The following is a 12,229-nucleotide window of genomic DNA, read 5'->3' as shown; positions in this document are numbered from 1 at the left end:
GTTATGATTTGAAAAGTCACACACCTGTCTATATAAGGTCGCACAGTTGACTGTATATCAGAGAAAAATACCAATCCATGAGGTCGTAGGACTTGTCCGTAGAGCTGCGAGACAGTTTGGCCACCTGTCCAAACTAAGCAATCAGGGGAGATGGGCCTTGGTCAGGGAGGTGACCAAGAACCTGATGGTCACTCTGACAGAGCTCTAGATGTCCTCGGTGGTGATGGGATAACCTTCCAGAAGGTCATGAGACACATGACAGCCTCTTGGAGTTTGCCAAAAGGAACCTAAAGACTCTCAAACCATGCCAAGATAGAACTCTGTAGCCTGAATGCCAAGAGTCACGTCTGGAGGAAACCTGGCACCATGCCTATTGTGAAGCATGGTGGTGACAGCATCATGCTGTGGGGATGTTTTTCAGCAGCTGGGACTGGGAGACTAGTCCGGATCGAGTAAAAGATGAATGGAGAAAAGTACAGAGAGATCCTTGATAAAAACCTGCTCTAGAGCATTCAGGACCTTAGACGGGGACGAAGGTTCACCTTCCAACAGGACAACAATCCTAAGCACACAACCAAGACAACTCAGGAGTGGCTTCGGGACAAATCTCTGAATGTCGTTGAGTAGCCCAGCCTGAGCCCGGACTTGAACACAATCTAACATCACTGGAGAGATCTGAAAATAGCTGTTCAGCAACAATCCCCATCAACCTGACAGAGCTTGAGAGGATCTGCAGAGAAGAATGGGAGAAACTCTCCAAATACAGGTGTGCCAAGCTTGTAGCATCATACCCCAAAAAACTCCAGGCTGTAATAGCTGCCAAAGATGCTTCAACAAAGTACTGAGTAAGGGGTCTGAATACTTAAGTAAATGTTATTTTTTATTTTTTTTATTTTTAGAAATGAGCAAACATTTATAAAAACCTGTTTTTGCTTTGTCATTATGGGGTATTGTGTGTAGATTGGTGAGTGAAAATCAAGTTTAGTGATGTAATCAAGTTTAGAATAACAAAGAAATTCAAGGGGTCTGAATACTTTCCAAAGGCACTGTATATACTTGATATATCTATAAATATAAAGCACTTCCGCTGAGTACCATAGAAATGTAAAGCTAAGGGTAGTATAGCCCAGTTACCTTTCCAGCTCGGCGATCTTCTTATCCCTGTCGTTCTTCTCAGTCTCCACCTCTCGGAGGATGGCTAGTAGCCTATCCACCTCGGCCTGGGCCTTGCCAGACTCCTCCTTATAGTAGGAAACCTCCTTCTCTAGGACCTTGACTCGCTGCTCCCGCTCCACATACTCTGGGTTCCCCCTGGAGCCCACTCCCACCTGCTGCTGCTGGACCTCATGGGCCTTCTGCATGGTCATGGAGAGAAAAAGAAAAAAAACACACACACGCACATACGAATGGAACACACGCACAGACATGCACACACACACAAACTCTCACAAATAGGAGAAAGGGGAGAGAACCCAGAACAGACCAGCTCAACAGTCAGTGTCTTTTATGAACTTCTCACTCTCCTCTCTCCCTCTTTCCCTCTCTCTGTAATGTATAAATAAAGCATAGTGAACAGGGGACATCAGTACTGCTATGGCTCATTAGCTCTGACTGAGGCTGTTATTTAGCTCAGTTCTGTGAGACTAGTGTACTATAGCGATTGGAACTAAAGGCTGCTTGTGCCTGATACAATATGCTAATGCTAACTTGAAAAACAAGCGATATAGAACAGTTGAGATTTGTACATCTGTCATTTAGTATCGTTAGTTTTCCTGAGTAGCTTTTTACAGACTTGCTGACCTCATGACAATAAATTTTTAGGAGCCAAAGTTTACTGTGGGCCAGTTTCCCAGACACAGATTAAGCCTAGTCCTGGTCAAAAGAGCACTTTCAATAGAGAGTCAACATTTAGCATAAATTCCCTTTAGTCTAGAAGCAGGATTAATCTAGGTTGGGGAAACAGGCCATGTGTGTATAGGAAGGACAGGACCAGGGCATGTAACCACAAAGCATCTCCCAGTAGGAGTGCTGATCTGGGATCAGGTCCACCTGTCCATATAATCATATTCATTATGATCTAAAATATTAAACTGATCCTAGATCAGCACTCCTACTCTGAGCCCTGTCCTTCCTGTTATAATCACTTGGTAGAATCCCTCATCTCTGCTCTCATGTCTCTCTGGATAATCACACCTGATCACTTCTAGTGTGTCTAAGTCACTGAAAGAGGAAAGGCTTTTGACCACCAGTAAGTAAAAACTGAACAGCTTGAGTCATCTTTCAAACACACAGAATTACACAACACATCTGAGACATCACATCGACAACGCTGACAGTCACAGAGCAACACAACAGTCCCAACACAACGGACCTAACACAACAGGCCCAACACAACAGACCAACAGACCAACACAACAGACCAACACAACAGACCAACACAACAGACCAACACAACAGACCAACACAACAGGCCCAACACAACAGACCCAACAGAGCAACACAACAGGCCCAACACAACAGACCCAACAGAGCAACACAACAAAGCAACACAATAGACCCAACAGAGCAACACAACAGACCAATACAACAGACCAACACAACAGACCCAACAGAGCAACACAACAAAGCAACACAATAGACCCAACAGAGCAACACAACAGACCCAACAGAGCAACACAACAAAGCAACACAATAGACCCAACAGAGCAACACAACAGACCCAACAGAGCAACACAACAAAGCAACACAATAGACCCAACAGAGCAACACAACAGACCAATACAACAGACCAACACAACAGACCCAACAGAGCAACACAACAAAGCAACACAATAGACCCAACAGAGCAACACAACAGACCCAACAGAGCAACACAACAGACCCAACAGAGCAACACAACAAAGCAACACAATAGACCCAACAGAGCAACACAACAGACCAATACAACAGACCAACACAACAGAGCAACACAACACAGAGCATGACTAGATAAATATAGACCCCCACAGTGAGCCACATCAACCATTACCAGTGTTAGAAGGTTAATATTAGGCCTCTGTTCTATTGACCACTTATTAACATGGAGACAGTGAAGGGAGCCAAACAGTGACGAGCAAACAAAGCATGCGATAATAAGGAGGACAAATCATAGCATGCAAACCAACACAGCTGGGAAGACAATCTTTGCAATGCTTTCCACATGAACAGATTTAGGTCAATCCAGCAGTGACAACCAGTGACATATTTCAAGCATGAGGAGTAAAGTGAGCACCAACAGTTTGGGGGGAATCTAAAGGTCTCAGAAGTGTGTGGCGTGTACCTCTAGGACTTGCCTGTGGGCCCTGCTCAAAAGTAACGCACTATGTAGGGAGTAGGCTGCTGTTTGGGACACAGCTCTATAGGCCCTATACAGGTATGCAAGGCCTACAGTTAGATAAAAAATGTGTTGATTATTAATTCTGAGTTTGTTAAAATAATGGTACAGAGCTGACTGATATCTTGGTATCTTACTATCAGTCATGATGCCGGATGTGAGAACACTATAGAAGAAGAAACTATCCATAACTTTCAGTTAACTCAGCTTTTTTTGCTATGAAGCTTTTTTGTAAGAAACATTCGACCACAGTAAAAAACACATTATATCACCATTGTACAGGTCTTTGTACAATTCTTTCTAACAGAGACCAATGGTTGAGCAACAACAGTAGGTTAGGCTATCAAGATGTAAATAAATAGAACCGCAACTGTGTGGTCATACAGATTAAAGCTATGCTAAGATAAACGCTCAGCTAAATGCTAAGCTAAATGCTCACTTCACACTCTGTTCACCCAGAACAGAGGCTAATGTGCGTGCAGTTGGAGAGCTAAATCATACTTATACAGTGTAAAGATCAACATGCATCTACATTATCTGAAAGAGATACCAGGGACAGTGGGACTGAGACCATGTGGCCATGACACGATTACGCACTAGCTAGCTAGCATGTTCCAGGGTTTTAGAGTAGCTTTTGGTGGGTGTCCTCATGCTTTCAATATGTGCTACCACAGAGAGCTCCAGATGGAGCAAAGGACTTACAGGGTTGTTCATCTGAGTGAACAGCTGCTCTGCTTGCTACATTGCAAAGGAAGGTGGTGAAGGGGGGAGACGAGGAGGGAGGGGGAGGGGTGAGATCGGGGAAGATAGCATTAGCATGTAGCTCCGTTAGCCAGAGGAGAGTAGGAACAGCAGGATCCGGGGAGAACAGACTAGCCTGGTACCAGATCTGTTCATCCCAAACAGACAATGACCAAAGGAGTTGGCAAGACAGCACGAACAGTTCTGGGACCAGGCTAAGAAAAATTATGTTACATGTTAGCCTACATGTTACATGTTAAAGGAGTGTCAATATAGAGAACATGTTTAATGTACATGTTGAACAGTATGTTGAGACCATAGAAATAAAATTACACCCAATTTGGAAGCCGTTCCATCCATCACTGAACATTGAATTGATTTTGTAATTGGATTTCTATGGTTGAGACAGCTAGGACCACTGGACAGGAACCGAAGAAGGAGTAGGGGGATGAGGAGTGAGGAGTGAGGAGTATACAGAATGGGTGGTTATGGGACAGAAAGACACAAGGAGGAGATCTGATGGACATCTTTGCTCCCCATCTCAGGGGTTCTACGGTGTTGTAGGAACATTATCTGAACGTTATCCAGACATAACGATTTCCACTAGTTACCACAGCAACAAAGTCAAAATTGGCTGTATGTCACCCGTTTCAGGAAACAAGGCGTATGTTCCGGGTCACTACCTCACACGAGAGACATTTAAATGTCATCTTTAAAATGCCTTCTGGAACACATGAACTTTCATGTGCCTTAATAACAAACATGTATGCCATCTGTAAATACAAATAAAATTGTTAAATTACGAGCCTAGTTGGTTTAGCCACAGAAAAGCCGGTGTAACAGATGTGAAATGGCTAGCTAGTTAGCGGTGGTGCGCGCTAATAGCGTTTCAATCAGTGACGTCACTTGCTCTGAGACCTTGAAGTAGTGGTTCCCTTCTGTGCAGAGGGTCCCTGGTTCGAGCCCAGGTTGGGGCGAGGAGAGGGACGGAAGCTATACTGTTACACCGGCAACCTTCCCACTTCCCACATGATTGGCTGAGATAATCCGTGGGCTGGACACGAGTTCGGATTGGTCTGCCACATAGTACGCTTCTGTCTATTTGAGCTGGTTAGTATGTGTAGGTAATCCTGTCTAACGTGGCTTTAAAAATATATATATATTGCTTAGTAGAACTGCATAAGTGTTGCTCTCCACTTTCTGGAGGACAGAGTTTTGAAAAGTTGCGTTATGCTAATGCATTTGAGGCTATGATTACGCTCCCGGATACGGGTTTGCTAGTCGCAAGAAGTTAAAAGTGTACTGTTTTCTAGCTAGCTAACGTTAGCTGGCTGGCTTGCTAGCTAACATTAGTTGGCTAGCTCGCTAGCTAACATTACGTGTATGATCTTATTATTCGTATCTCAGAGCCATTTGCTTTGCTTGTTATAGTCTACCTTTAGCTAACATTGAACCAGGTTAGCTACCTACAGATTCCTTAGGGGTAATATCATGAGTTGTGATTATGGTTCATTGTTTAGCTAGCTACATGTCTTAACAAAAGACTCCACTATGCAAGTGTCAATTTTAATAGAATTTCACTGCGACAACTGTTAGCCAGTTAGCTTGGGTGCTTGACTGCTATTTTTAGGACAGAACGCTCAGATGTAGCCTTAAAGAAAATGGTAGAGCTCAAGCTTAAGAGGGTGTGAATGATGCTGAACGAGTGAAGACAAAGAAGAGCTCTCCAGTAGGTACCAAAATATTCAAAGGCCATTTTCTCAAAAGTGATGCTACAAGTTCATTCGAAACAGAATTACTTTCCCATTGTTCCTCAAATGCATTGTATGATATACTATTTTGTAGCTCTGTGTCTCTGCTTTTATTCAATGTAAAAAACATAATTAAACATTTTGTTACATAATACCGAATCAAGCCGGTCGCTCACATATTGTAAAAATGTATGAAAACAAAAATGTATTTAAGGTTAGGGTTAGGCTTAAGGTTAGCATTGGGTTTAAGTTTAGGGTTGAGGTTAGGGCTCGGTTTAAAATATATTAAGAAGCAAAACGGTAGAAATAGGCAGGGTTTATTACTTTGCTATTGTGGTAACTAGTGACGACCAGACATAACTGGTCCAATAGTATCCCGTTAGTAAGTTAATTAAATGCAGAAAACTCTGATCCGGGTTTTACATTCAATCACTATAGGTGATTGGTCAAAACCAAATTATTTGATTGTGTTGATAAGAGGGTTATAACAAACAGAGAATTTATGGAGGATTGGACGTTTTCACAATGTTGCTACAGCGTTGTATATGCATGTGCTAATAGTAGCAGCAGCAGCATTGAATAAAGGATGTGTGTTGGCAGGGACTGATGAGGTTGTGTATATTAGACATGCTAATAGTAGAGAATGCTCTAAAATTATCCACCAGGGTTTGATTCAAGTTCAATCAAAGGCAGTCAATTCAGGATGTAAACTTAAATTCCAATTCAATAATTGATCAAAAAAACATCTACTGTATTTTCAATACATTGTCAATAAACTAAAAGCTATTAACTTCTTGAGTGAAGGGGGCAGGATTTTCGTTTTAGGCTAAATAATTTACCCATATGAAATGGCCTATTTCTCAGGCCCAGAAACTAGAATATGCATATAATTGACAGATTAGGAAAGAAAACAATCTAAAGTTTCCAAAACTGTCAAAATATTGTCTGTGAGTATAACAGAACTGATTTTGCAGGCGGAACCCTGAGGAAAATCAAACCAGGAAGTGGCCACTATTTTGAAAACTCTGTGTTCCATAGCCTGCCTTTGCACTATTTAAAGGGATATCAACCAGATTCCTTTTCCTATTGCTTCCTAAAGGTGTCGACAGTCTTTAAACATAGTTTCAGGCTTTTATTTTGAAAAATGAGCGAGAAAGATAACATCGCGTCATTGTATGGCCGGGTGCCAACAGCATTTTGCTTGGCGTAACAGAGTTTGGGCAGCCATTGCCTTTCCCTATCCTACTGAAATGGACAGTTGCGGTTGATATATTATCGATTATATATTTTAAAAACAACCTGAGGATTGATTATAAAAAACATTTGACATGATTATAAAAAATGACATTTGAAATGTATGTTTCTGTGGACATTACGGATACTATTTGGAATTTGTCTGCGTTGTCTTGACCGCTCTTTCCTGTGGATTTCTGAACATAACGCGCCAAACAAACTGAGGTATTTTGGATATAAAAATAATCTTTATGGAACAAAAGGAACATTTATTGTGTAACTGGGAGTCTCATGAGTGAAAACATCCGAAGATCATCAAAGGTAAACGATTAATTTGATTGATTTTCTGATTTTCGTGACCAACCTACTTGATGCTAGGCATTCATAATGTTTTGTCGAGCAATCGATAAACTTACACAAACGCTTGTCTTGCTTTAGCTGTAAAGCATATTTTCCAAATCTGGCCAGACAGGTGGATTAACAAAAGGCTAAACTGTGTTTTGCTATATTGCGCTTGTGATTTCATGAATATAAATATTTTTAGTAATATTATTTGAATGGGGCACTATGCAATTCAGGGGTTGTTGATGACAATTATCCCGCTAAAGGGATGGGTAGCGTCAAGAAGTTAACCATACCCGTATGTCCAAGATTTTGTGTCCAACAGGTGAATTACAGAAGAAGGTGATTCACTCAATCCAACCAGGAGACTGGGTGTGGATCCAGTCCCTGAGGGGAAAGACTGGAAGCAGCCCCGCTGGGAAGGCTCATACCAGGTTCTATTAACCACCGCCTTTGCCATTAGAATAGCTGAGAGAGCCACTTGGGTCCACGTTACCCACTACAAAAAGGTAGGAACACATACAAGCACCGCTGATCACACACAGAGTTAGGGGAAGAACCGAGTACCAACAGGGTTCGGGGGTTACCTCCTTAACGAAGATCCCCTATTCCGACCTTTAATTGCTGTGTGTGCTCTTAGAAGTGTGAGTATGGGGTGGTACCTAGCAGACTGACTAAGGGCAGGAGAGTGTTGGCGGTTTTTGGGAATATTAGGGACTCTGAGCTGCATCATAGTCTTGGTAATCTTTCTGATACATTCAGATCCACCACCTTCCTGTACTAATTATATGATTCCGTTGTCATTGATAAGAAGTAAAAGATAAACTATATAATACACTGACCATCAAGGATGAGTGACTTACAGAATATGAGTCAAATAAGTTATCGGAGAACTCTGGGGTGGATACTTCACTGACTGGGTGGTTTGACAGTATGTTTGGAAAATTGATTTTTTAAATAATTACTGTGTTATGAGCTGCTTTCACCTGTATGAGTGTGTTGGTGTTGAGTGGTTGTTGTTTGATTCCTAGTGTGAGAGGTTTAATTACCAGGACTCTAGCGAGATCGATGACGCAACAAGTGATGAGGTGACAACTACATGCCTCCAAGCCTAGTAGATGCCACTGATTCCTTCAACCATGAGGAGCCCATGCTGGATGAGACGATCTTCAATGTTTAGACAGACTGTTTATTTAATTTAAATCAAAATCATAAAAAGAAGAGTTATTATTGGATATAGGCCTAGAACAGTCGTTGATGCGTATATGATGTAAATACATGTATTGGTTTTGTTTGCTTTTGTGTGACATTTATAATTCCAATAAAGGTTGAAATATCAGTGTGTAATATTTAGTTAAAGGGTTGATTGATAAGGTCATTTATATGTTTAAAGTAATGACTAAAGGATTCCACCGTGAAATCATATAATTGTATAAAATGTGTTAAGAGTCATAGTGCAGGAGTTATAAAATGACTGTTTTTGCATTTTTGACTTCAGAACATTCTCTGAATAAAGAACCAACCTTTTGCAGAAATCTGGGACTTTGCCTAATTCTTATTAACCCTAGCTTTACAACCTAGGGGGGATTGGTCAAAGTTATAGTGATTGTTATGATCTTTTGGATTGAAAATTCTTGTGACAGTGGTTTAAAGGAAAGTTCAGTATTTTCCAACCTAATGTAAGATGGTTCCTCGTACTGAAAGTAGTCTACGGGCCAGGATAATCTGTAATACATGGTTTGGTTTTCTTTAAACAGCCACTAAAAACTTCAGCTAATTTTAGCCACAGCTAGCTAAAAAGCAACGGAAGTGATAGGGGCAAACAAGCAATACTGAACTTCCCTTTTAATGTGACTATCCATGCCAGCTGGACTTGATGCAGGGGAAAGTAAAAGTCTTCATCAGCCATACAGGTATAACACTGTCTACATACTGCAGGTTTAGACTGAATTGTAAAAATGCAACTGAAGGTAAGCAGATTAATATAAGACATTATCATGGTATAAAAGGGATCTCTTCCACTTGTTTCCTTGAACCATTTAACCTAATACTTGCTGAACTGTGCACAATGCACTGTAGGTTTCTCACCGTTACCAAACACTGTAAGTAAGCTCTGTACCATACAATGTTACTATAAATCCTTGCCATCCCTTTATCAGGGATTCTAACAGTGATTTTAACTGACAGACTAAATCATTGAGGCCGTCCCAAATGAGTTGTTCAGGTGGTCATTGCTAGTTTACATAATAGACATCAGAATGAAACCGCAAAGGCCTCTGGGACTATGCTGTATTTTTGAGTCCCAGCCATGCATTCCCCACTATAATTTACACTTTTAAGTTGTGCAGTGCTAGGACACCTACCTTCTGTAACTGTGTCTCCAACTTGCTACACTCCTCTTTCTTCTGCTCGATGGCCATCTCCAGAGACTTGAGCTTGGATTCTTTCTTCAGGCTGGAGGAGGCCAGGGAGGAGGCATGCTCCTTCAGGTCAATGAGACAGGACTTCATGTGGACAGATGGGGACAGCACTGACAGTTAGGACCAGTCCAGACCAGGTGGCACAGCACAGTAAAAACACTGAACAGTCCTAACAGGGTCACGCTACCAGAGGGAGCAGTGTTTTAAGTTTTTAAGTTCCTCGGCATACACATCACAGACAAACTGAATTGGTCCACCCACACAGACAGCATCGTGAAGAAGGCGCAGCAGCGCCTCTTCAACCTCAGGAGGCTGAAGAAATTCAGCTTGTCACCTAAAGCACTCACAAACTGCTACATATGCACAATCGAGAGCATCCTGTCGGGCTGTATCACCGCCTGGTACAGCAACTGCTCCGCCCACAACCGTAAGGCTCTCCGGAGGGTAGTGAGGTCTGCACAACGCATCACTGGGGGCAAACTACCTGCCCTCCAGGACACCTACACCACCCGATGTCACAGGAAGGCCATAAAGATCATCAAGGACAGCAACCACCCGAGCCACTGCCTGTTCACCCCGCTATCATCCAGAAGGCGAGGTACAGGTCAGTACAGGTGCATCAAAGCTGGGACCGAGAGACTGAAAAACAGCTTCTATCTCAAGGCCATCAGACTGTTAAACAGCCACCACTAACATTGAGTGGCTGCTGCCAACACACTGACTCAACTCCAGCCACTTTAATAATGGGAATTGATGGGAAATGATATATCACTAGCCACTTTAAACAATGCTACCTAATATAATGTTTACATACCCTACATTATTCATCTCATATGTATACGTATATACTGTACTCTATATCATCTACTGCATCCTTATGTAATACATGTATCACTAGCCACTTTAACTATGCCACTTTGTTTACATACTCATCTCATATGTATATACTGCACTCAATACCATCTACTGTATCTTGCCCATGCCGCTCTGTACCATCACTCATTCATATATCTTTATGTACATATTCTTTATCCCCTTACACTTGTGTCTATAAGGTAGTAGTTTTGGAATTGTTAGCTAGATTACTTGCTGGTTATTACTGCATTGTCGGAACTAGAAGCACAAGCATTTTGCTACACTCGCACTAACATCTGCTAACTATGTGTATGTGACAAATAAAATTTGATTTGATTTGATTTATCCATGTATTTGAAAGGGTACAGTTATTTTGCTCACTGTTCACTGCCAATTGTTCATGCAATACACATGTACTGTATATTCACACGAACAAATACACACGCACACCCACACGCACACACGCACAAACACTGACCTCCTTCTCTGTTAATTCCATATGGAGGGTGTTGACTTTCTCCTTGAGGTCCTTGTTCTCCTTCTTATAGGACTCCACCTCGTCAATCCTCTCATTGTCCTCCCTCGCTCTCTGCTCCTTCAGTCTCTCTATTATCCGCTCCTGAGAGAGACACACATACACACATCAACACATTATGTCCACCATCAACACATTATGTCCACCATCAACACATTATGTCCACCATCAACACATTATGTCCACCATCAACACATTATGTCTACCATCAACACATTATGTCTACCATCAACACATTATGTCCACCATCAACACATTATGTCTAGCACAACACATTATGTCCACCATCAACACATTATGTCCACCATCAACACATTATATCCACCATCAACACATTATGTGTACCATCAACAGATTATGTCTAACACAACACATTATGTCTACCATCAACACATTATGTCTACCATCAACACATTATGTCTACCATCAACACATTATGTCAAGCACAACACATTATGTCTAGCACAACACATTATGCCCACCATCAACATATTATGTCTACCATCAACACATTATGCCCACCATCAACACATTATGTCTACCATCAACACATTATGTCAAGCACAACACATTATGTCTAGCACAACACATTATGTCCACCATCAACACATTATGTCTACCATCAACACATTATGTCTACCATCAACATATTATGTTTAGCACAACACATTATGTCTAGCACAACATATTATGTCCACCATCAACACATTATGTCTAGCACAACACATTATGTCTAGCACAACACATTATGTCCACCATCAACACATTATGTCTAGCACAACACATTGTGTCTAGAACAACACATTATGTCGACCATCAACACATTATGTCTACCATCAACACATTATGTCTACCATCAACATATTATGTCTAGCACAACACATTATGCCCAGCACAACACATTATGTCTACCATCAACACATTATGTCTAACACAATACATTATGTCTACCATCAACACATTATGTCTAGCACAACAC

General features: G+C 41.5%; 1 protein-coding gene across 7 annotated transcripts in view; it reads right to left on the bottom strand.

The window, feature by feature from the left end:
* The window catches only part of erc2 (ELKS/RAB6-interacting/CAST family member 2), a 106,494-nt gene that overhangs the window by 25,168 nt on the left and 69,097 nt on the right, over nt 1–12,229 (bottom strand). For 6 of the 7 annotated variants that reach the window (XM_046340160.1, XM_046340166.1, XM_046340181.1 and 3 more), the window contains exons 10-13: nt 11,194–11,334; nt 9,804–9,944; nt 4,076–4,111; nt 1,135–1,355 (exon numbers count right to left, since the gene is read on the bottom strand). In XM_046340160.1, coding sequence (XP_046196116.1) covers nt 1,135–1,355; nt 4,076–4,111; nt 9,804–9,944; nt 11,194–11,334 — 539 coding nt within the window. The remainder of the gene's footprint in view (nt 1–1,134; nt 1,356–4,075; nt 4,112–9,803; nt 9,945–11,193; nt 11,335–12,229) is intronic. The other variant, XM_046340172.1, reaches the window with a different exon arrangement.

This window comes from Oncorhynchus gorbuscha, linkage group LG03 (assembly GCF_021184085.1).
Source record: "Oncorhynchus gorbuscha isolate QuinsamMale2020 ecotype Even-year linkage group LG03, OgorEven_v1.0, whole genome shotgun sequence".
NCBI lineage: Eukaryota > Metazoa > Chordata > Actinopteri > Salmoniformes > Salmonidae > Oncorhynchus > Oncorhynchus gorbuscha.
Note: the sequence above shows the minus strand (reverse complement) of the source record. Positions and strands in the feature narration are given on the sequence as shown.